Raw genomic sequence first — 26,116 nt, 5'->3', positions numbered from 1 at the left:
GTTTGACACCCCATCCACCATCTTAAACATTCACTCCCTCCACCACCGTGGCTGCAGTGTGTACCATCTACAAGATGCACTGCAGCAACTCGCCAAGGCTTCTTCGGCAGCACCTCCCAAACCCGCGACCTCTACCACCTAGAAGGGCAATGGCAGCAGGCGCATGGGAACACCATCACCTGCAGGTTCCCCTCCAAGTTACACACCATCCTTCATCATCACTGGGTCAAAATCCTGGAATTCCCTCCCTAACAGCACTGTGGGAGTACCTTCACAAGGACTGCAGCGGTTCAAGAAGGCGGCTCACCACCACCTTCTCAAGGGCAATTAGGGATGGGCATTAAATGCTGGCCTTGCCAGCAATGCTCACATCCTGGAACAAATTTAAAAAATATATACTAGCTGATCTCCCATAGTATTGGCTCATAGACTAACATGACACTTGTGTCTTTTTCTATATCTTTCTGTTTGCTTCTCTCCCACTGTCACATTTTTCCCCCTTTTTTTTGTTTACTCTCTGACACATTTTCATCATCTATTTATCTTCCTGCCCTCAACTCTCTTTCTGCCCCCTCTTTGTAATTCTGTCTCCACTCCAGTGTACCTTTCATTATTTCTGTATGCTACTCACTCCATCTCAACATCTATTTATCTTTATATACATCAGCTTGCTTTATTAATCTTTCTGCCTTCTGTTTCTATAATTCTCTCCTTCCCTCTGTCTCCACTCCTGTATAGCTCTCACTTTCTCTGTATGTCTCTTGCAATGTTTCTCTCTCTGTAAATCTACGTTTTATTTTCTCACTTTTTTTTATGTCAACTGCCTATGTGTGGTGGTTTCTCTCATTTTCTTTCTATACCTCTCTCACTCTCCTTTTTATTTCACCTCCCATGGAGGTGTCTCATCTATCCCTGGATACAAAGTTTTCCTCTCGGGCATCAGCATTCTCTTAGATGTGTGCAGCCACCACAGAAATACTTCAATTATATACAAGGAAATTAAATACTGATGCATTCTTCAGATCCAGCATCCAACGCCACATGGGTGGTCTGTTTTTTATCCTATTTTTTTCATGGAAATTTTGGGAAACAAGTTTTTGAGAGTCTTGCACACAGTTGCTGTCCACTTGATCTTGGAATTCCACTGAACAACTCCAAGAAATCTTGTACTGGCCGATTTTAACAGCAAACGGCAGTTTACTTCTCTCAACCATCTATAGAGAAACTATAAGTTGGAGGCTGGGACCAGAATCTGGTAAAGAGCATTTGGCAAGATTCTGAGAGAGAGTGGGTGGACATGGGAAAACTCTGGATGGGCTTAGGGATGACAGAAAAGTAATAACTTTCTTGACTAAATTTTGTTAACTCGAAGAATTGGAGATCTTTAAACATCTCAGGACGGCTTTTCAATTTGCTGCTAGAGTGTAAAACGGGCATTGCGAATCAGCCACACCCCAAGTTGTAAATCTACTCTCTCAACTCTAACCAATATCTGAGTTAGCATGCGAGGTGCAAACTAAAAGTGCACAAAATAGCTATAAATATGGACCACAAAAGAACCCAATAAACTTAATTTATTTTATACAGGTTAAACTGTTCATTGAAAATATATTAAAACATAAGTTATATAAATAGGAAGGAGGAAGACGGAGAGGAGAAGGAGAACGAGGAGGAAGAGGAAGATGAGGAGGAGGAACAGGAGCAAGGGAGGAGGCAGCCACTCAACCGCCTTCCGGAAGGGCAGTCTGTGACCGCCTCATCAGACTGCGGTTCCAATAAATTAAACCCCAGATCCCCGTTGTTCACCACATCCCCATCATTCTATCCCTGCCGCAGGCCATATCACAGCGCAAAGCTGAAATGAGAGACACCACAATATAATCCATTGGGGGAGGTGGGACCAGTACAAACTGGACGGTTTGCACCTGGGCAGGACCGGGACCGATTTCCTAGAGGGAGTGTTTGCTGGTGCTGTTGGGGAGTGTTTAAACTAAAATGGCAGGGGGTTGGGAACCTGTGCAGGGAGACAGAGAAAAGGGAAGCACGGATAGAAGCAAAAGACAGAAAGGAGAAAAGCAAAAGTGGAAGTCAGGGAAATCAAGGGTGTAAATCAAACATGACCTCAGTAAACAATAATTCTAAAAGGTCTAAGAGTGTGAAAAAAACAAGCCTGAGGCTTTGTGTCTTAATGCAAGGAGCATTCATAATAAGGTGGATGAATTAACTGTGCAAATAGGTGTAAACAGATATGATTTAATTGGGATTAGGGAGACATGGCTCCAGGGTGACCAAGGCTGGGAATTCAATATCCAGGGGTGTTCAATATTCAGGAAAGACAGGCAAAAAGGAAAAGGAGGTGCGGTAGCATTGCTGGTTAAAGAGGAGATTAACACAATAGTAAGGAAGGATATTAGCTCTGATGTGGAATCTATGGGTAGAGCTGAGAAATAGCAAGGGGCAGAAAATGTTAGTGGGAGTTGTATACAGACCTCCAAACAGTAATGCTGAGGTTGGGGATGGCATTAAACGGGAAATTAGAGACGCGTGCAGTAAGGGCACAGCAGTTATCATGGGTGACTTTAATCTACATACAGATTGGGCTAACGAAATTAGTAACAGTACTGTGGGGGAGGAATTCCTGGAGTGTATACAGGATGGTTTCCTGGACCAATATGTCGAGGAACCAACTAGAGATCAGGCCATCTTAGACTGGGTATAATGTAATGAGAAAGGATTAATTAGCAATCTCGCTGTGTGAGGCCCCTTGGGGCAGAGCGATCATAATATGATAGAATTCTTCATTAAGTTGGAGAGTGAAGTATTTGATTCAGAGACTAGGGTCCTGAATTTAAATAAAGGAAACTACGATGGTATGAGATGCGAGTTGGCTAGGATGGATTTGGGAACGTTACTTAAAGGGTTGACGGTGGATAGGCAATGGCAAACATTTAAAGATCACATGGATGAACTACAGAATTTGTGAATCCCTGTTTGGCATAAAAATAAAATAAAAAAGGTGACTCAACCATGGCTAACAAGGGAAATTAGGGATAGCATAAGATCCAAGGAGAGGTCATATAAATTGGCCAGAAAAAGCAGCAAACCTGAGGATTGGGAGCAGTTTAGGATTCAGCAAAGGAGGACAAAGGGATTAATTAAGAGGGGGAAAATAGAGTATGAGAGTAAGTTTTCAGGGAACATAAAAACTGACTAAAAGCTTCTATAGATATGTGAAGAGAAAAAGATTGGTGAAGTCAAGCGTAGGTCCCTTGCAGTCAGAATCAGGGGAATTTATAATGGGGAACAAAGAAATAGCCGACAAATTAACTACATACTTTGATTCCATCTTCACAAAGGAGGACAGAAATAACCTCCCAGAGATGTCGGGGAACATAGGGTCTAATGAGAGGGAGAAACTGAATGAAATCAGTATTTGTAGGGAAATGGTGTTAGGGAAATTGATGGGATTGAAGGCCGATAAATCCCCAGGGCCTGATAATCTACATCCTAGGGTACTTAAGTGTTGTGTCAAAAGGGGTTTTATACCCTTACCTATATAACAATTAAGAAGGACTCCGGGGTGGAGAGTTTAGTTAACGGCCATTTTATTTACAATGTGCTTCTTCACTCAATGCACTACATTTCCCATAGTGCATTGCAAATCACCACTACGGTATCCCATGTGGGACAATTCTAATACACATTCAAAATACACAACATTAAGGAAGTGGCCCTAGAAATAGTAGATGCATTGCTGGTCATCTTCCAAAATTCTATAGACTCTGGAACAGTTCCCATGGATTGGAGGGTAGCTAATGTAACTCCACTATTCAAAAAAGGTGGTAGAGAGAAAACGGGGAATTATAGACAGGTAAGCCTGACATCAGTAGTGGGGAAAATGCTAGAGTCCATTATAAAAGATGTAATAGCAGAGCTCTTGGAAAACAATGACAGGATCAAACAAAGTCAACATGGATTTACAAAAGGTAAATCGTGCTTGACTAATCTACTGGAATTTTTTGAGGATGTAACTGGTAGAATAGATAAGGGAGAACCAGTGGATGTGGTGTATTTGGACTTTCAGAAGGCTTTCGATAAGGTCCCGCATAAGAGATTAGTGTGCAAAGATAAAGCACATGGGATTGGGGGTAAGGTACTGACTTGGATAGAGAACTGGTTGGTAGACAGGAAGCAAAGAGCTGGAATAAACGGGTCTTTTTCCGAGTAGCAGGCAGTGATTAGTGGGGTACCGCAGGGATCAGTGCTAGGACCCCAGCTATTCACAATATATATTAATGATCTAGACGAGGGAACTAGATGTAATATCTCCAAGTTTGCAGATGACACAAAGCTAGGTGGGCGTGTGTGCTGTGAGGAGGATGCCGAGAAACTCCAGTATGATTTGGACAGGTTGGGTGATATGGCAGATGCAGTATAATGTGGATAAATGCGAGGTTATCCACTTTGGTGTCAAAAACAGGAAGGCAGATTATTATCTGAACGGCAATAGATTGGGAGAAGGGGAAGTGCAACGAGACCTGGGTATCCTTGTGCACCAGTCGCTGAAGGTAAGCATGCAGGTGCAGCAGGCGGTTAAGAAGGCAAATGGTATGTTGGCCTTCATAGCGAGAGGATTCGAGTACAGGAACAGGATGTCTTGCTGCAGTTGTACAGGGCCTTGGTGAGACCACACCTTGAGTATTGTGTGCAGTTTTGGAACCTTATCTGAGGAAGGATGTTCTTGCCATGGAGGGAGTGCAGCGAAGATTCACCAGACTGATACCTGAGATGGCAGGAATGACGTATGAGGAGAGATTGGGTCGATTAGGCTCATATTCGCAAGAGTTTAGAAGAATGAGAGGGGATCTCATTGAAACTTATAAAATTCTAACAGGACGAGACAGACTAGATGCAGGAAGGATGTTCCCGATGGCGGGGGAGTCCAGAACCATGGGTCACAGTCTAAAGATAAGGGGCAAGCCATTTAGGACAGAGATGAGGAGGAATTTCTTCACCCAGAGAGTGGTGAACCTGTGGAATTCTCTACCACAGAAGGCAGTTGAGACCAATTCATTAAATATATTCAAGAAGGAGTTAGATATATTTCTTAAGGCTAAAGGGATCAAGGGATATGGGGAGACAGCAGGGACAGGGTACTGAATTTGGATGATCAGCCATGATCTCATTAAATGGCGGAGTAGGCTCGAGGGGCCGAATGGCCTACTCCTGCTCCTATCTTCTATGTTTCTAAACTGAATTAATAAAGTTATCAATAATCAGTGAACATATATTTACAACAACATTGTTACCTATTCACCCTTGTGCAATCCTTTACTGCCTCTTGTTACTGTGCCTTTGCCTACTCTAGTGATCCTACAAAGTGTTGGCCCAGTGGCTGCACCACAGCTGGTGGAAGGCTGCTGAGTGTCCATGCGGGAGACTTCAGATGGCCTTGCAGGTTGCCCTCGACCAGCTCTGGGCCTGGAAGGCCCTATGTAGACTGCACCACCTCAGCATGGGCGGCAGCAGTCAGGTCTTGCTGGATGACAGGCAGCGACAAGGAGAATGGCGGATTGCCACTGGTGGGAGCAGGAATGCTGTCATCCTGACAGACAACAGCAGCTTCCTGCTCCACTGACCCACTGCCACTCCCCCGGGGCAGCACCTCAGCATCCCTAGCAATCTGTTGCAGCACAGATTGCTGGCCTGCCGCGACACCATGAAAGCCCTGGTTGATGGTGGTAAACCCAGCCATGATGGCAGCAGTCAGAGCTTGCGTTGCATCAAGCTGAGACTGCATGAGAGCAATCTGAGATTGAATGCCACCAAGCATAGACTGCATTACAGCACTAAGACATTGCGTCGCTTCCACCTGTACTGCAATGGAAGCTGCCAGATCGCCCATCACACGAGGCATCAGGTCTGGGTCGCCACAGTCTCTCTGGGAGTCTACCATCTTTTGCAGACTGGAAATGATGGGCTCCATGGTGTGCACAGAGCTCTGTGCAATGTTGGAGGCGGACTCCTCCATGCTCCTTACCATTGCCGAGAGACTCTCGGGCACCCTTGCCATTGCACCTCTCCTCTCCGTGCGCATGCCCATCACCCTTCTTCTAAAGGCCCTCCCCATCGAGGTCCTCATCTGAGTCCTGTGCAGCAGAACTCGTGCGCGAACTCGCCTTCCGGGGAGCTGCTTCCCAAGCTACCCTTTCCCCCTGGCCTTGCTGCAGCCCACTTGCCCCCGGTGCATCACCCTGTGTAGATCCTGCTACTATACTAGCCTCTAAAGAACACGTAGTGCCAGTATCTGAGCTGGTGCCTGCGGGTGAGACATGCAGTGACGAAGTGTCTTCCTCCTCTTCTCCCACCTCGCTCTCAACGGTACCCTCAGGAACAGGCTGCTCAGGTGCTTGCTCATTATCTGAAAGTATAAAGGCACAACATTCGGGTTAAGGTGAGAGGAGGGGGCTGGAAGGGAGAAATGCATGCATGCAGCATGATTAGCTGGAATGTGCAAAATGCTTGTGGGGTGAGGGAGAAGAGGGATGTGAGAAGAAGGAGTAGGGATGAACATACTGTTGTTGTCCCCAAGGAGGTCAACATTGCCGGTGGCCACGGCGCCCACCACCTGGCGCCCAATAATCTGCAGCACTCGAGTCTCCAGCTCAGACAGTGGTTGGGTGTCAACTTGTCCCCCGCCTGTGCGCTCCTGCTCCCTCCAGTTGTGAGCCATCTTGGCCTGCAAGAGAAAGGAAAGTGTGTAAATGAGTGTGGAGCAATGTGTCTGCCATAGTTGAATAGCTGTGATTGTGTGCAAGGCGTGAGATGTGGGTGTGAGTGTTAGAAGGTAGAGATTGTTGGTGGGTGAGTGCTGGGGGGTGTGGTGCTTTGGGCAGTGTGTGCACACTGTGGTTCAGATGGTGGTATGTAGTATTTGTTGAAGCATTAACTCACCCTGACTACCCAAGTGAGGTTGTTGAATTTCTTCCTGCACTGTGTGTGGGTCCCGGAGACCACAGTGCTGCCCGAGACGTGCTGGGCTACCTCCCTCCACATGGTGCGGAAGACTTGCAGCGAGGGCCTCCTGCCACTTTCCGGGTAGAGCACCGCCCTCCATCTTTCCACTGTGAACACCAACGCCTCCAATGCATGGTTTCAGAATCTGCGGGCTCTCTCCCTGGGGCGTTGACCTGCCATCATTGCGGCTGCTTGAGTCGTTCGGGTCCTTCTCCATGACCTGCTGCTGCTGGCTGAGATGGCTACACAGCCAGCAATGATGAGAATGAGGTTCTGCAGCATCAATGAACCTCCCCTTTAAGAACTGGAAAGAGCCTGTGGCAATGATGACTTGTGATTAGACTGTACCTGATATTGGTCAGCGCTTCGAGTTTGACACCACTGAGCTAGGCCATTAGCGCTTGATTTTGCGCTCCATCCTTTGTGCAATGAGTTAATTTTACATGCAGTCTGAAGCATTATCACCTGGTGCTAATTCTCAAACTTTTCAAAAATTATCGCCCATTCCTGGGCTATAATGAATTTCTCCTCATCTAACTCATTGATAAATATGGTGAAAAGCTGAGGCCCTAGTACAAATCCCCAGAGGACATCACTAATCATCACATCCTGCCAATTGGAGTGCATACACAATATCCCTACTCTCTGTCTCCTAACTTCTTTTACAAGTCTGTAAAAAGAAAGTGATTAGCGAAAGTAAATGTGGGTCCCTTAGAGGCAGAGACAGGAGAAATTATAATGGGGAATAAGGAAATGGCAGAGACATTAAACAATTATTTTGTATCTGTCGTCACACTAGCAGATACAAAGAACATACCGGAGGGAACCAATCTAATGAGACTGAGAAACTTAAAGGAATTAGCATTAGTAAAGAAAAAGTACTGGAGAAATGAATGGTATAAAAAAGCCGACAAATCCCCTGGAACTGATGGCCTACATGCTGGGATTTTAAATGAGGTGGCTGCAGAGATAGTGGACGCATTGGTTTTGACCTTCCAGAATTCCTTAGATTCTAGAACAGTCCCCGTGGATTGGAAGGTAGCAAATGTAACCATGCTGTTCAAAAAAAGAGGGAGAAAGAAAACAGGGTACTATAGGCCAGTTAGCCTGACATCAGTAGTAGGGAAAATGCTAGAATCTATTATTCAGGACGTGGTAACAGGGCACTTGGAAAATAATAATATGATTAGGGAGAGTCAACACGGTTTTATGAAAGGGAAATCGTGTTTGACAAATCTATTAGAGTTTTTTGAAGGTGTAACTAGCAGGGTAGATAACGGGGAACCAGTGGATGTAGCATATTTGGATTTTCAGAAGGCATTCGATAAGGTGCCACACAAGAGGTTGTTACATAAGATTAAGGCTCATGAGATTGGGGTAATGTATTAGCATGGATTGAGATTGGTTAACGGACAGAAAACAGAGAGTAAGAATAAACGGGTCATTTTTGGGATGGCATGGTATAACTTGTGGAGTGCCCTAAGATTCAGTGCTTGGTCCTCAGTTATTTACAATCTATATCAATGACTTAGATGAGGGGACCGAGTGACTATATAAAGCTAGATGGGAAAGTAAGCTAAGAGGAGGATGCAAATAGGCTGCAAAGGGATGTAGATTGTTTAAGTTACTGGGCAACAAGTTGGCAGATGGAGTATAATGTGGGGAAGTGTGAAATTATTAGGAAGAATGGAAAAGCAGAATACATTTTAAAAGGTGAGTGACTAGTAAATGTTGGTTTTCAGAGGGATTTGGGTGTCCTTGTATACGAATCACAGAAAGTTAACATGCAAGTCCAGCAAGCAATTAGGAAGGCAAATGGTATGTTAGCCTTTATTGCAAGGGGGTTGGAGTATAAGTGCAAGGAAGTCTTGCTGCAATTATATAGAACTTTGGTGAGACCACACCAGGAGTACTGTGTACAGTTTTGGTCTCCTTGCCGAAGGAAAGATATACTTGTCTTAGCGGGGGTGCAACAAAGGTTTATTAGATTGATTCCTGGGATGAGAGGGCTGTCCTATGAGGAGAGCTTGAGTAGAATGGGCCTATATTCGCTGGAGTTTAGAAGAATGAGAGGTAGTCCCATTGAAACGTATAACATTCTTAGAGGGTTTGACAGGATAGATGCTGAAAGGCTTTTTCCCCTGGCTGGAGAGTCTAGAACTAAGAGTCATAGGGGTTGATTTTCTGGCAGCCGTCAGGCGGCTTTTCATGTGGCCAGGGGCTGAAAATCGCCGAAAAAGCGGGTCGCGACCCCCCCGCCTGATTCCCCGCCCCGTCCAACTTTCGGACCGCTGTTTCTCTCCGACCCGCTTCAGTCCCACCCGCCGCTGGTGGGACTGGTCGTCGGAACACTAATGACCAATTATTACCTTGTTGAAGTAGATTTTCCGTGGCCGTTGTGAATTTGGGGCTTTCCCCACATGAAACACGCCTGCGGGGAACCCCACTGATGAGGCCTGGTGTGAAAACAGTTGGCTTGCTTGCTTGCAGCTGCAGGTCATTGAGAGCTGAAGAGATTTAAACAGGCAGCATTTGCAGGCTGCAGGACCTTGTTGATGAAGGCTTGGGGGAACTTTTTGAAGGCTTAGGAACAGCTGTAGAAAGTTGAAGCCTCACACACTTCTCCAGTGTGAGCACCTGGGAAGCCCCTCTCACCACCCTAACTCAGCGCCTCCTCAACGGAGGCATCTGCCAGAAGCATGGGCGGCCTTTGGTTCCTTCCCTTCCTGGCATTAGAGGATCACCAACAGCAGAGGAGGCTGGAGCAACTCCAGCAACAGCATCACCAGCAGCACCAGCAGGAGCGGCAGGCTGCGGCCCACCCACCTGAGGCAGAACAGGCCAGAAGGGGTCAGCGCATGGAAGGCCGTCGGCGCAGGAGATACCCCCCAAACAGGGTGTACAGACACAGGGTCAGCTACCTCAACATGACTGAGCAGCAGTGCCAGAGGCGGCTCCGACTTTCGCGAGAGGTTAATACTGACATCTGCGCAATGCTGCAGCAAGACCTGGAGCCCAGAGCAACAGGTTCACACTACTTGCTAGTGGCCATCAAAGTCACAACCGCAGTCAACTTTTATGCCTCAGGCTCCTTCCAGGGATCAGCAGCAGACATCAGCGGCATCTCCCAGGCAGCCGCACACACATGCATCACGCAGGTAACCGATGCCCTCTTTGCCCTCGCGCAAAATCACATCCATTTCACCAGGGATCGCGCAAGTGTGAGGGCGCGAGCGCGTGGATTCGCTCAGCTGGCAGACTTTCCAAGGGTGCAGGGCGTCATTGACTGCACACATGTGGCCCTTAGGGCACCCCACCGCAATCCAGGAGTTTTTGTCAGCCGCAAGGGCTTCCACTCCCTTAACGTTCAGCTGCTTTGTGACCACCAGAAGGTGATTTTGCATGTTTGTGCCAGGTTCCCTGGCAGCTGCCATGACTCCTTCATACTGCGCCAGTCTACTGTGCCTCCGCTATTCAGTCCGCCAAACGAACTTCAAGGATGGCTACTTGGAGACAAGGGATATGCCCTGCGCTCTTGGCTAATGACGCCGTTGAGGAGACCAGCCAGCGAGCTGAGGAGCGCTACAACTCCAGCCACATTACCACCAGATGCATTATCGAGCAAACCATCGGATTGCTGAAGATGCGCTTCAGATGCCTCGATAGATCAGGTGGAGCCCTACAGTACTCATCAGCCAGGGTCTCCAAAATCGTCGTGGTATGCTGTGTGCTTCACAACATAGCACAGCGTCGTGGCTTGCCGATTCTGCAGGACCAAGAGGCTCCTCACAGAGCCGCCTCGGATGAGGATGATGCTGAGGATATTGCTGAGGAGGAAGAGGAGGTCAGAAATGAGCATCCTGCAGAGGCCCGCCAACCAGTGGCACCAGTGCGCGAGAACATTGCTGGGCGGAATGCACGGAACGCACTCATCCTGGGCAGATTTGCGTAGTCTGGTACATCAAACACTGCAGCCTCACTGCTTCTGAACTGACCATGGACAGTGGCCCATGCCTGCACTTTCCAACAACTTTGACCAGCTTGCAGTCATCTGCAAGTTATCCTAAGGCCTCTATGTGACATCCCCATTCGCCAAATGGCAGACGCCATAACTGCAGCAGCTGGCACCAGATTTTTTATGTACAGGAGATGATGGCATTAAAACTATTTACAAGACTGGATGGTGGAATAGTCATGTGAATGTGAGAGAAACGGAATGGGTAAGGGTGCATGGATGTGACTGTGAAGTGGGATGTGGAAGAAGAGATTGCTGAAGCTGAGTGCTGTTGGGGAAAGGCAATGGGGATCAGGTTGAGGGTGATGGAAACTTCATACTTGCTTTCCCTGTGCGGTGAAGGTCATGGAAGCGCTTCCTGCACTGCAGCCAGGTGCGACAGGTGACACCCAGAGAGTTTACCTCTGCTGCCACCTCCATCCAGGCAGCCGTGGACTCTTTGGGAGGCCTCTTCCTCCCAGAGCGAGGGTAGAGGACCTCCCTGTGGGCCCTTACCCCATCCACCAAGGTCTGCAATGACGTCTCGTTGAATTTGGCCGCAGCTCGGCCTCTGCCGCTAAGCAGCTGGTGCAGGCTCCTCTGCCATTGTGCAAGAGTGGTTGAGAAGCCTGCAGAGGTGGAGAAGCTTGCTGGACACTTTGAAAGCACCACGAATGATGACATCGTACTGTGGGGATTTCTAACTCGAATTGGACAATTAGCAAAGCTTCCCACATGCTGGGAATTAATTGGCCACTTGAGGGAAAATTGCGTGGAGCTGGCTGACACTTTTTTGTGTGTGTCAGAAACCCCACATTCGGGGAAACCCGACCATTTCCTACACAAGCCGAAAATCGGGGCCATAGTCTCAGGATAAGGGGTCGGCCATTTAGGACTGAGATGAGGAAAAATTTCTTCACTCAGAGGGTTGTGAATCTTTGGAATTCTCTACCCCAGAGGGCTGTGGATGCTCAGTCGATGAGTAGATTCAAGACTGAGATCGGCAGCATACCTGAGCGGGAGCTGGCAGCAGCAGAAAGAGCTGGAGAGGAGAAAGCCCAGGACATAGCAGATCTGAGTGGGAGCGGCGGCAGCAACATAAAGAGTGGGAGAGGAGAAGGCCCAGGACTCAGCGGACCTGAGTGGGAGCCGGCAGCAGCAACATAAAGAGTGGGAGAGGAGAAGGCCCAGGACACAGCGCGGACCTGAGCGGGAGCAGAAGCGGCGGCTTAAAGGGAGCACCGGAGAAGGCTGAGCGGCAATTTAAAAACAAAAAAAACAACAAGTGACGTCACAGGACAGCAGGTAGGTGATTGGTTGGTGAGTATTACAGCTCTTTTGCTCTCTAGGTTAGGTTAGTGGATTAAATTCAGAACTGGGAGAGTATTAACTACTATGACTTTATTAAATTAATAACAAACTAAATTAACTAACCAAAACTAAAAATTAAAACTAAAATAAATCGTTTGAACAAAATCTGTAACTAATTATATAAAAAAAGTAAGGTTAGATAGAGATGGCAGTGTGTCGTAACTGCAGCATGTGGTTGTTGGTGGAGATCAACGAGATCCCGAGGAACCACATCTGCAGTAAGTGCCTGCAGCTCGAGGAACTTTGGCTCAGAGTTGTTGAGCTGGAGTCTGAGCTGCAGACATTGCGATGCATCAGGGAGGGGTTGTTACCTGGACACTTTGTTCCAGGAGGCAGTCACACCCCTTAGGTTAAGTCGTACTTTAGAGTTAGTCAGTGGTCAGGGACAGGAGGGTGTGACTGCGAGTCAGGAAGGTATGGGGACCTAGGATATAGTGATGGAGGAGCCTCAGTCCTTCACCTTGTCCAACAGGTAAGAGGTACTTGCTGCCTGTACGGATGAGAACAAAGACTGCAGGGTGGATGGGCAAACTGACCATGGCACCGTGATACAGGAGGCCATTCACGTGGGGGAAGTAAAAAGGAATGTGGTGGGCGACCGTATAGTCAGGGAGATATATAGGGGTCAATTTTCTGGCAGCCGTCGGGCGGCTTTTCATACGGCTGGGGGCTGAAAATCGCCGAAAAAGCGGGTCGGGACCCCCCCCGCCTGATTCCCCGCCCCGTCCGACTTTCGCACCGCCGTTTCCCCGCGACTCGCTTCAGTCCCGGCCGCCGCTGGCAGGACTGGTCGTCGGCACACTAATGACCAATAATTACCTTGTTGAAGTAGATTTTCCGGGGCCGTTGCGACTTTGGGGCTTTCCCCACCTGAAACACACCTGCAGGGTACCCCGCTGATGAGACCTGGCGTGAAGCTTGCCGGCTTGCTTGCTGTCAGCTGCAGGTCACTCGGAGAAGCTGCGATTTAAAGGGACAGCACTTGTATGTTGAAGGACCTTGTTGTTGCAGGTTTGGGGCTACTTCTTCAAGGCTTGGGCACAGCTGTGGAAGGTTGGAGCCTCACACACTTCTCCAATGCGATCTCCTGGGAAGCCCCTCTCGCCACCCTCACTCAGCGCTTCCTCAGCGGAGGCATCAACGAGAAGCATGGGATGCCTTTTTTTCCTTCCCTTCTTGCCATTAGAGGATCTCCAGCAGCAGAGGTGGCAGCAGCAGAACCAGGAACAGCAGGATCAGCAACAGGAGCACCAGGCTGCTGCTCACTCACCTGAAGCTGCACAGGCCAGAAGGGGCCAGCGCTTGGAAGTGGCTTGAGAGCACCTTGCTGCGCTTTAGGGGGCCATGGGGACCCGTTTCTGCACTGGCAGTCCTACTCAGAAGGACTTCCATGAAGATCTGGTTTCTCTGTTCAACAGATGGCCAACGCTCCTCAAGAGATGTCATTCTCTTATGAGCACTCACCATGTTTTCCGTACCCTGGCGAGTTATCTCCTCCATGGAGGTTGCCAACCTTTCCATGGTGATGCGTTCATGCGCCAATGACTCCACAAAGGCTCTGCTCATGGTCGCTATGGACTCCTCCATTCGCTCCGCACTCGTAGCGACCCTGGAGACAAAACCTGCCAGAGACTCCTGCATCTGTGCATGGAGATCCATCACCTCTTCTCTTGCGGATGGACCCAGAGGCAGAGGGTCAACATGCAGCGCAGCTGAGCTGAGCTGGCAGAGTCCTCCGCCCTCCGACGAGGACTTTCCACTGCTGTCCCTGTCTCCAGAATCTGCTGAGGCTCACTTGTGAGCTGTGAAACACCAGGTGACAACACTACTCTATGTCCCGAAGGTCCCCCCAAGGTGTGAGTGTCTGCGCTGGTGCTGGGTGCGCTTACTTCTGCTGACGCTGCGCCCTCAGAGGTTGGAGCTTCCTCTGAGGAGTCTGGCTGCACAGCCTCTTCCTCCTCCACAGTGAGGACGGGGGCTCTGGATGGTACTGTGGGGGAGTAAAGGAAGGAGTTAGAGATGTAATGCCAAGGTTCTTCTGGTGACTCCCAGTGAGTTGGCAGCTGCTGACACCTGCATCTATGCAGCATTGGTCTCAGTGGGAGGCCTCTTCCTCCCTGACCTAGGGAAGAGGACCTCTCTGTGGGCCCTAAATCCATCCAATAATGCCTGCAGTGAAGCCTCGTCGAATTTGAAGGCAGCTCGGGGTCTGGCACTGGCCACAGCTGCTGCAGGCTCCTCTGCCATCCTGTATGGTTCGTTTGGAAGCCTTCAGAGGATGCAGTGCTTGCTATGGACCTTGAAAGCACCATGAATGATGACATCACAATGTGCAGATTTCTGACTCGAATTGGACAATTAGCAAGGCTTCCCACATGCTGGGAATTAATTGACCACTTGAGGGAAAATTGCGTGGAGCTGGCTGACACTTTTTTAGGTGTGTCAGAAACCCCACATTCGGGGAAACCCGACCATTTCCCACACAAGCCGAAAATCGGGGCCATACTGTTCTCTGCAGCCGCGACAGGGAGTACCGAAGGCTGTGTTGCCTGCCCAGTGCCGGGGTTAAGGATATCTCCTTAAGTTTCTGTCAAAGCCATGATATCAGTGGAATCATCCGCATTAAGGCTCTGGCTGGCAAGGGCCATATTTGCGAGTGAACAGATGTTCTGGAGGGAAATGCGGAGAGGGATGATGATTGTTGATCTGCTGGCAGAATCCAATGGGGCAGTGCTGGGATGTGAGTGGGACATGAAGGAGGTTGGCAACATTAGCCCCCAGCAGCACGCTGGGCAGAAAAGACAGTGAGAGACGAGGATGGGGCAGTTGGGGTTGCTGCTCGTAAGGAGGCAGTAACGGGTTCTTGATGGGTTCTTCAAATAATGGCAATAGAGGCACAGAGGGTGGCTGTGGGGTTATCCAAGCATGATTCAAGCCTGGGAAAGTGGTAGGATAGTAGGAAAGCAGAGGAATAGTAATGTACGATAGCAAAATACTGCAGATGTTGGAAATCCAAAATAACAACAGAAAATGCTGGAAAAACTCAGCAGGCCAGGCAACATCCGTGGAGAGAAATTAGAGTCGACGATTCGGGTCTAACCCTTTTTCAAAACTGGAAAGGAAATGAAATAGATCGAAAGGCAGGGCTGCGAGAGAACAAAAGAAGTGAAGAGACATTAAGAGGTATTCAAAACGAGACGAGATGGTGATAGGACTAGTGGAGACAAAAGACGGCTCAGATTAGGTGTGAAATGTTCTGGCAGAATGAGAGACAGCTGCCATGTGGGATAGAGGAAAAAAAAGGAAAGGTCGGGGGAGGGAAAAACCAAAACAAAGGGGTGGATAAAAAATATAAGTAAAAATGTAGTAGGGGCTGAGGTTATGATCTGAAATTGTTGAACTCGATATTGAGTCCGGAAGGCTGCAAAGTGCCTAATCGGAAGATGAGGTGCTGTTCCTCGAGTTTACGTTAAGCTTCCGTGGAACAATGCAAGAGGCCAAGGGCGGTGAGGTCCGAGTGGGAATGGAGCGGTGAATTAAAATGACAGGCGACCGGAAGCTCGGGGTCACACTTACGGACTGAACGGAGGTGTGTTGGGGTAGGGATTGGGGTACAAAGTACCTAAGAGATGAAAAATGAAAAGTGGCACGACTGGGTGACAGGAAGCTGCAGAGACAGGAGAACAGAGGTGAAGAAAAGGAAGGACATACAAGAAATGGGCTTAAGTCCGGAGTGGCAGCCAAAATGAGCACGCAAATAGAAACATAGAAGATAGGAGCAGGAGTAGGCCATTCGGCCCCTCGAGCCTGTTCCGCCATTTAATGAGATCATGGCTGATCATCCAAATTCAGTACCCTGTCCCTGCTTTCTCCCCATATAACTTGATCCCTTTAGCCTTAAGAAATACATCTAACTCCTTCTTGAATATATTTAATGTATTGGCCTCAACTGCCTTCTGTGGTAGAGAATTCCACAGGTTCACCACTCTCTGGGTGAAGAAATTACTCCTCATCTCAGTCGTAAATGGCTTTCCCCTTATCCTTAGACTGTGACCCCTGGTTCTAGACTCCCCCGCCATCGGGAACATCCTTCCTCCATCTAGTCTGTCTAGTCCTGTTAGAATTTTATAAGTTACAATGAGATTCCCTCTCATTCTTCTAAACTCTAGCGAATATAAGCCTAATCGACCCAATATCTCTTCATACGTCATTCCTGTCATCCCAAGTATCAGTCTGGTGAATTTTCGCTGCACTCCCTCTATGGCAAGAACATCCTTTCTCAGATAAGGTGACCAAAACTGCACACAATACTCGAGGTGTGGTCTCACGAAGGCCCTGTACAACTGCAGCAAGACATCCTTGCTCCTGTACTCGAATCCTCTCGCTATGAAGGCCAACATACCATTTGCCTTCTTAACCTCCTGCTGCACCTGCATGCTTACCTTCAGCGACTGGTGCACAAGGACACCCAGGTCTCATTGCACTTCCCCTTTTCCCAACCTATTGCCGTTCAGATAATAATCTGCCTTCCTGTTTTTGCCGCCAAAGTGGATAACCTCGCATTTATCCACATTATACTGCATCTGCCATGCATCTGCCCAATCACCCAACCTGTCCAAATCATACTGGAGTTTCTCTGCATCCTCCTCACAGCACACACGCCCACCCAGCTTTGTGTCATCTGCAAACTTGGAGATATTACATCTAGTTCCCTCGTCTAGATCATTAATATATATTGTGAATAACTGGGGTTCTAGCACCGATCCCTGCGGTACCCCACTAATAACTGCCTGCCACTCGGAAAAAGACCCGTTTATTCCAACTCTTTGCTTCCTGTCTGCCAACCTGTTCTCTATCCAAGTCAGTACCTTACCCCCAATCCCATGTGCTTTATCTTTGCACACTAATCTCTTATGCGGGACCTTATCGAAAGCCTTCTGAAAGTCCAAATACACCACATCCACTGGTTCTCCCTTATCTATTCTACCAGTTACATCCTCAAAAAATTCCAGTAGATTAGTCAAGCAGGAATTACCTTTTGTATATCCATGTTGACTTTGTCCGATCCTGTCACTGTTTTCCAAGTGCTCTGCTATTACATCTTTTATAATGGACTCTAGCAATTTCCCCACTACCGATGTCAGGCTTACCGGTCTATAATTCCCGGTTTTCTCTCTACCACCTTTTTTGAATAGTGGGGTAACATTAGCTACCCTCCAATCCATGGGAACTGTTCCAGAGTCTATAGAATTTTGGAAGATGACCAGCAATGCATCTACTATTTCTAGAACCACTTCCTTAAGTACCCTAGGATGTAGATTATCAGGCCCTGGGGATTTATCGGCCTTCAATCCCGTCAATTTCCCTAACGCTATTTCCCTACAAATACAGATTTCATTCAGTTCCTCCCTCTCATTCGACCCTATGTTCTCCGACATCTCTGGGAGTTTATTTGTGTCCTCCTTTGTGAAGACAGAACCAAAGTATGTATTTAATTTGTCGGCCATTTCTTTGTTCCCCATTATAAATTCCCCTGATTCTGACTGCAAAGGGCCTACACTTGACTTCACCAATCCTTTTCTCTTCACATATCTATCAAGCTTTTACAGTCATTTTTTATGTTCCCTGAAAGCTTACTCTCATACTTTATTTTCCTCCTTTAGTTAATCCCTTTGTTCTCCTTTGCTGAATCCTAAACTGCTCCCAATCCTCAGCACTAGCAAACACTCCCCCTAGGACATTGGTCCCGGTCCTGCCCAGGTGCAAACCGTCCAGTTTGTACTGGTCCCACCTCCCCCAGAACCGGATCCAATGTCCCTGGAATTTGAATCCCTCCCCCTTGCACCATTCCTCTAGCCACGTATTCATCTGAAATATCCTTCTATTTCTACTCTGACTAGCACGTGGCAATGGTAGCAATCCTGAGATTACTACCTTTGAGGTCCTATTTTTTAATTTACCTCATAACTCCCTATATTCAGCTTTTAGGACCTCATCCCGGTTTTTACCTATATCGTTGGTACCTATATGCACCATGACATCTGGCTGTTCACCCTCCCCCTCCAGAATGCCCTGCAGCTGCTCAGAGACATCCTTGACCCTTGCACCAGGGAGGCAACATACCATCCTGGAGTCTCGTTTGCGGCACAGAGAGAACTCAGGTTATATCAGCATGGCAAAGATTAGGCGAGATATGTCCTGGTCATAAACAGAGGACAGGGAGGAGACAATATGAGAGAGTTAAAAGTCTGAGGTCCTCTGTTGGGAAGAAGCTGACTTGCAGACTAGATGGAGTCAGCTTAGAGCATCGACGAATGAATGTACAGATTTGGAGACATTTCTGGAGAGGAAATGAATCCAGGAGCTGTTCAAGGGGCAGAGTATCAGCAGGTGCAATGCTGGAGGTTATCTTGTGGAAGATAGAGATCTGAGGAGATGTGGAGAATCGACTTAATTTCGGCCCAGCCACAAAAATGACACGAGCCAGATTCCATCGGGTAGGTGAAGCGCTTGCCCTACCCACCGCCTGCCCGAATCACCAAATTTGTAATTGGAGTATTATATCAAGTAACCCATAGTGTATCTATCTATTTGTACCTACATAAAAGCCTTGCATTGAAAGTTTCATGAATGCAAAGTAAATGTTTCATTTGCACCTGATTATCTTCAATATTATATTCATAAACAGCAACAAATACTAACTTTCTAAAAATGTTTTAGAAGTAATAACCTTGAGAAATTGCCCTGCTCCCCAAGGGGAAAAGCTGAGGATTTACAAGTATTACCAATCTAGGGGCAAGTTTCAATCACAATTAGCATTTAATTGAACTCAGATTGTACCCATTTACAAGTAGTTTGGTTGTCTAAACTGCACTTTCCATTATATCAAACAGAAGTTGAATATATTTGAATGGTCAGAGCGCACAAAAGTTTTTGAAGAGTAAAGGTTTATGTTGGTTGGCTGTGTCCCTGTTGCAGGCTGAAAGGAACCAGGTGTAATGCTCGCCTGTCTGCAAAGTTGAGTTTTGTGGTCTTGGGAGTGAAGATCACAAGATGATTAAAGATAAAGGAGGTCATTCAGCCCATCTTGAATCATACATCTAGAAAGATCCTAATGCCACCCCATTGTAGCATCCAGTTGTTTTTTAAATGATTCTAGGCCTTTGCCCCCACCACTCTAGATGTTTATTCAATGCTTTGTATGTAAAATTTGTTGTGGGAGTATAATTTCTCAATAGTAGATGGGGCTGCAGGACATTATTGGAGATATACCTGGCGCTAACCATTGAAATGAAAATCAGACAGGTTCTATAAAAGGTAGTACAATAGCAAAATACTGCGGATGCTGGAAATCTGAAATAACAACAGAAAATGCTGGAAATAGAAACATAGAAACATAGAGATAGGAACAGGAGTAGGCCATTCGGCCCTTCGAGCCTGCTCCGCCATTCAATGAGATCATGGCTGATCTTCGTCTGAGATCATAGCTGATCTTACCAGTTCAGTACCCCGTCCCCGCCTTTTCTCCGTAACCCTTAATCCCCTTAGCCTTCAGAAATATATCCAATTCTCTCTTGAAAATATTTATTGAATTAGCCTTCACAGCCCTCTGTGGCAGGGAATTCCACAGGCTCACCACTCTTTGAGTGAAGAAATTCTTCCTCATCTCTGTTTTAAATGATTTGCCCGCTATTTTTAGACTGTGGCCCCTGGTTCTGTGCTCCCCTGCCATTGGAAACATTCTCTCTGAATTCAGCCTGTCCAGGCCTGCCATAATTTTATATGTTTCGATGAGATCCCCTCTCAACCTTCTAAACTCCAGTGAGTACAAGCCCAAACTATTCAATCTCTCCTCGTAGGTCATTCCCGCCATTCCAGGTATCAGCCTGGTGAATCGCCGCTGCACTCTTTCCATGGCAAGAACATCCTTCCGCAGATGGGGCGACCAAAACTGTACACAATACTCCAGATGCGGTCTCACCAGCACCTTGTACAGCTGTAGTAAGGTATCCCTATTCCTATACTCGAACCCCCTTGATATGAAGGCCAACATACCATTTGCCTTCTTAATCGCCTGTTGCACCTGCATGCTCTCCTTCAGTGACTGGTGCACAAGAACACCCAGGTCCCTCTGCACCTCCCCATCTCCCAATCTATTGCCATTTAGATAATAATCCACCCTCCTGTTTTTACCCCCAAAGTGGATAACCTCGCATTTATCCACATTATAGTGCATCTGCCACGTATCCGCCCATTCCCCCAACCTGTCCAAATCGCACTGTAGCCTCCTGACATCCTCATCAGAGCCCACCCCTCCTCCTAGTTTAGTGTCGTCAGCGAATTTGGAAATATTGCATCCAATTCCCTGATCCAGATCATTTATATATATTGTGAACAGCTGGGGTCCCAGGACAGATCCTTGCGGCACCCCGCTGGTCACTGCCTGCCACTCCGAAAATGAGCCGTTTATTCCAACTCTCTGTTTTCTATCCGCCAGCCAGTTCTCTATCCACGTTAATACTTTGCCCCCAATCCCATGAGCCTTAATTTTGCATGATAATCTTTTGTGTGGAACCTTATCGAAGGCTTTCTGGAAGTCAAGGTACACCACATCCACTGGCTCTCCCCCATCTATTTTACCAGTTACTTCCTCAAAAAATTCCAGCAGATTAGTCAAACACGATTTACCCTTTGTAAATCCATGTTGACTCTGTCCGATCCTTTCCCCATTTGTCAAGTGCTCCGCTATTTTATCCTTAATAATGGACTCTAGCATTTTGCCCACAACCGATGTAAGGCTTACTGGTCTATAATTCCCTGCTTTCTCTCTACCCCCCTTTTTAAATATTGGGGTAACATTAGCTACCCTCCAATCCACGGGTACTGTTCCCGAGTCAATGGAGTTCCGGAAGATGATCCTTAGAGCATCTGCTATCTCCAGGGCCACCTCCTTAAGTACCCTAGGATGTAGTTTATCAGGCCCCGGGGATTTGTCGGCCTTCAGTCCCCTCAACTTACCCAACACCATATCCCTAGAGATACTAATTTCTGTCAGCTCCTCCCTCTCATTAGTCCCTATGTTTGTCGATACTGATGAAGGGTCCCAGACCTGAAATGTTAACTCTGTTTCACTCTCCACGGATGCTGCCTGACCTGCTGAGTATTTCCAGCATTTTCTGTTGTTATATTTCTATAAAAGGTAGGATAGGCATTCGCCAGATTACCACCCAGGCACTGAAGACGAAAATCTACCCCATAGCTCCTGAACCTTCACAACAGCTGAAGGGTGGGCTCTGGGAACAAAGCTGAAGGCAAGGCTAAACCCCTGGGAGAAAGGGGGACTTAGCAGAAGAAAGTTATTTTACATATTGGAAGATGAGATGTCTAGGTTTATTAGGGAAGTGTAGTGACTTTTCCCAAAATTAATTATATTTTTTTAGTCTGTTTGTTATAATATAGAAATACAATTTTAGAGTGGAATTGCTGGGGGACCAATATGGTCACTGAATAGATTTTGAAAAACTTTATCAGCGATTTGCTCAGAGACAGTGATGTAAACGTTTTTGATCGGTTGATGTGAATTTGGACCCAATCAGAATACTTTGCTCCCTGAAGGCACATCAAAAGTTTTCCCACACCATAAGAATTTTACCACACAAGATAAATACATACATTGTTAGAAAAAAATAATTTCTTGCTGGCTGTTGAAAAGTTTTTCGGTAATGATTGAGTAATTATCATAACCTTTTAGCATTGCTTGGTTGTGTTTTTCTTCATCTTTCTAGTGTAATTGCCTGACTTCTATTTCTACAGAACTGTTTGCTTACCACTTGCAGTTCCATAACACAGAAAAGTCTGAAAAACACAGCATATACACTGAGTTAGGTAAACCTATCAATTGGAGCAGGCGAGCTTGGGCCTTGGGCCAACTAGCCTGGAGCAATTGGGGCCTGAGAGGACTTGGAGTGAGCCTGAAGGTATCTGGGCAAGCTTGAGAGAGAGCACCATGCCACAGAGCAATATAGAGGTTAGTGGTGCTGGTCTGGAATTTTCTCCCTCAGATCATTATGATGGCACCATAATCTGGGGATGCTGGGGTGGATTTAGGGTGGGACCAGGTTGCACCAGGTGTCCCTCTTTCTCAACCCATCAAAATTTCTACCAGTAGTGGGAGTGGGTGCAAAGAGTGCCATCCCATTTCTGTGTAGACGTAGTGAAATGTCTGTGCGGCATTGTGCCCCAGCAATGCTGGGCATATGGGTTATCTGTGCCTCCCTGGAGTCCAGCATCAGTAAGGGCTTTGGGGAAAGAACTTAAACTTTAAATGGCCAACTTCAACAATGTAATCGATCACAGATTGATCAATTGCATTACAGAAACCAAGAGATTAGGCAACCTGCAAGTTTTTAAAATGTCTTATATGGAGTGATTCTCTCCCACATCCTCCTGCCCCCCATCCGCCAACTTGAGTTAGGTGACCCAGCACTGCCATAAATGGAACATATCCCTTCAGAATCTTTAAATGGCCCTGACCACCCCCCACCCGCACCCCCCACCCCCCCTCCCGCCGAGAAATAGCTTGGGGCTAGGTGCGCAGGCAGAGCAGGCACAGAAAATTCAGAGCACTGACTCTCGCAACAGATTGGTAGAAACTAACCAGATCTCAGGAAACAAACATCAAGAGATGAGCAGATACAGTCAGGCAGTTTTTAATTTATACAAATAAATCTTTAGGTCAGTAACATTCAAGACGGGGCGTGAGTATAGGATGAGAATCATCCACAAATATTATTGACTTGATTGTAGCTTTGTGAAACTAACGTGATATGGTGTTTCAGGTCATAGGTAACATCACTTCTCATTCTGACAAAATACAACCATACTTGAGGTGCACCTTTCAGCTCAAAGGACAAATATCACAGATTAATCACTGTGGCCCCATATCTCTTGGTGTACAAGAACAAGCTGGCATTAAAAGACAAGACTGTTATGTCAGGGGGTGGGGGGAAAGCTTTGATTTATCTCAGTGATGTATTCATCAGTTTATACCATAATTTTCACTGCTCCAGCAAATCCATCATTTTCTTCACCAGAACCGATTAAAGTATGAGCAGTTCAAGTATATGTTAAGAACACGGCTCATTATAATACAATATATATCATTAAAAGAGAACAGAATCTGAGGAATATGTTTTAACCTTGCTCCGAGTGGACCATTGTTTTATTTTGCAGATAAATTATCAATGTTTTAAAGAAAATAATTGACTGATTTTTCTAATATTTTTCTATCTTCTATTTTTTTCACTAGTATTGAAGTAATACGCCTGGGCAGTAGCTTCTATATTAATTGGGATAGTAAAATGTATTACCCAAAGAAGGACATCCCTGCAATAGCACGTACTACTACATTAACTGAGGAGCTTGGACAAATAAAGTATATTTTCTCCGATAAAACAGGGACTCTGACGCAGAACATCATGCTATTCAACAAATGCACAATTAATGGCAAAATGTATGGTAAGGAACTGCAAAATGTATTTAGTCTAGATGCCTCTGCAAAGCGCAATGGAGGAGAATTTATACAGGGTTTACCTGAGCTCTTGCTATAACTTCACTGGAAGATCAGTAGAACCCCTGGAGAAATGGCATAAACGGTTGTTTTTAGTCATTTGCGCCGTATGTCCGGGCGTTCCACTAAAGTTAGGGCAGGAGATCAGGAGAACCGCCTCACAAATTCCAGGCAAATCAAACTGGCATGTTCAGCTCCAGTAATTGTAATTTACTCAGTTTTTACACAAATTGAGTGGTTCCTAGTTGTAGATCTTTCCTTTAATCCAATTATAATGTGAATATAGTCAACCATTTGGAACAAACTGCAAAGCTGTTCCAAATCTAATATGGTTCTCAAGTAGGAAGGCATCCATAATTTTTTCTTTTATTTCATACCCCTTCCTCCAAATTATATTTTTGTTTACTGTAAATAGATAGTTTGGGCTTATGGTTTTAATTTTCAGACAAAACAAAGATAACACATGATTCTCTTGCCTTTCTCTTTTTGTGTTGAAGGTCAGTCACATAACTTCTTCTCTGGCAGTTTCAGGCTAGATCCTAGTGGATATGATAAAAAAGAATGATGTGCGGTAAATGCTTTATTTATTTATTTTGCTACCCCCTTCCTTTCTTGGAGGTGTTGCCACCTTTTTGGGGTATAGTTCCACAAAAAAAGGCAGCCCTTTATTAGTTTACAAAACTGTCCTTATTCATCTGTAAGTCATGACACTGAGTATCGTTAGGCTATTCAATTGTAGGACAATTTTGGATGTGCCCTGTCATATCCTCAACAGTAGCAACTCAGATGCACATCAAGATGCTTAGTTTGCTACATCGTGATCAGGAACTAGACCCCACATCAATTTCTTTTGCCTATCCCAGGGGCACTGAGGCAAACTGTAGTACTCCTACTGCCACCCTGGTTGAGATCAACTATATCAGCACAGGTTGGGATCTACAAAAGAAAAATACTGCAGATGCTGGAAAGCTGAAATAAAAACAGAGATTGCTGGAAATAATCAGTAGGTCAGGCAGCATCTGTGGAGAGAGAAACAAAGTTAACGTTTCGGGTCAATAAGCTTTCTCAGATCTTTAGTTGTATTGCTGGGCATTCTAATCCCTGCGTCACAGGGCTGTTTGATGCTCAAAACAAAATGTACACAACGCACGGGAAGAGGCTTTGTACAGGATCATGTGTGGTGGAGAGCAGGACTTGGATGTGGTTGAGGCTGATGGATGGCTCACCTTCATCAGATAAGAATAAATAAGTAAGGAAGGAAACAACATTAAGTTGTTATTAACTCAGGTTTGCTGTTGGTAGGGAAAATTGGAGTTTGACTTGCTATCAGCCTATCAGTGGCATCAAGTCTAACAGCACATATGTGATGCATCTCGGTGCTGTTTCCTCAGTGTCAGATGCAGGTCAGTACTCATGCTAACCTCTGTTGTTTTTTAATTGGGACTGCCTAGTTTGGTCAGAAGATTCACAGTGAGAAATTTATGCATTGTGAGAATTATGAGTACATTCAATAAATAATATTGAATAGAAAATTTGAAATGCATTTACATTGAAAGAAGGATTACATTTAGAATATTTTGCCTTTTACCAAACTGAAAGCATTTCTTGCTTTTTTGTGTTAACAGGTTATGTATATGATTTTGCTGGACAAAGGACAGTTATTACAGCAGTAAGATTTTTCTCCCTTATTCCAGATTTATTATGTTCCACATAACATAGAGTAAAACTAAGTATGTAACCATGTAACTTATGCTACAATTCATCCTGTATAAACATTAAAGAGATGTGGCTGGGCTACCAGACTCCAACAAGATCATGACCAAAGCACCATCACACAATTATATCAATTTAGTTTGCAGTGGCAACTGCAGGGTCTTTAGGATACTGGTTTGATCTCAGTTGCACAGAATCCAAAGAAATACAGTGAAACTGTTATCAAACTTAGGCCTAGAAATTCGGTTAGTTGCGCCAGCGATTAGCGCCTAATGAGCCCGAGATTTGGGGCGCTACCCAATGTTTGGGCGGGCGCAATGAGGATAGCGACAACTCCCATATTGACTATCCATTTAGCGCCTGCGCTAACTGTTAGCGCGTGCCCGCGTGCGCAGGCAGATCATGACGTCATTTCAGTGTGCAATGCCCTTTTGGCGCCCCGACCGGATATT

At 46.3% G+C, this 26,116-nt stretch overlaps 1 protein-coding gene across 1 annotated transcript in view; it reads left to right on the top strand.

The window, feature by feature from the left end:
• LOC147123429 (phospholipid-transporting ATPase ID-like) overlaps positions 1-26,116 on the top strand; it is a 342,460-nt gene that overhangs the window by 160,433 nt on the left and 155,911 nt on the right. The window contains exons 12-13 of the mRNA XM_085966014.1: positions 23,691-23,899; positions 25,577-25,620. Coding sequence (XP_085822140.1) covers positions 23,691-23,899; positions 25,577-25,620 — 253 coding nt within the window. The remainder of the gene's footprint in view (positions 1-23,690; positions 23,900-25,576; positions 25,621-26,116) is intronic.

The sequence above is a fragment of the Somniosus microcephalus genome, chromosome 2 (assembly GCF_052327205.1).
Source record: "Somniosus microcephalus isolate GS21.2 chromosome 2, FLI_Smic_1.0, whole genome shotgun sequence".
Lineage (NCBI taxonomy): Eukaryota > Metazoa > Chordata > Chondrichthyes > Squaliformes > Somniosidae > Somniosus > Somniosus microcephalus.
Note: the sequence above shows the minus strand (reverse complement) of the source record. Positions and strands in the feature narration are given on the sequence as shown.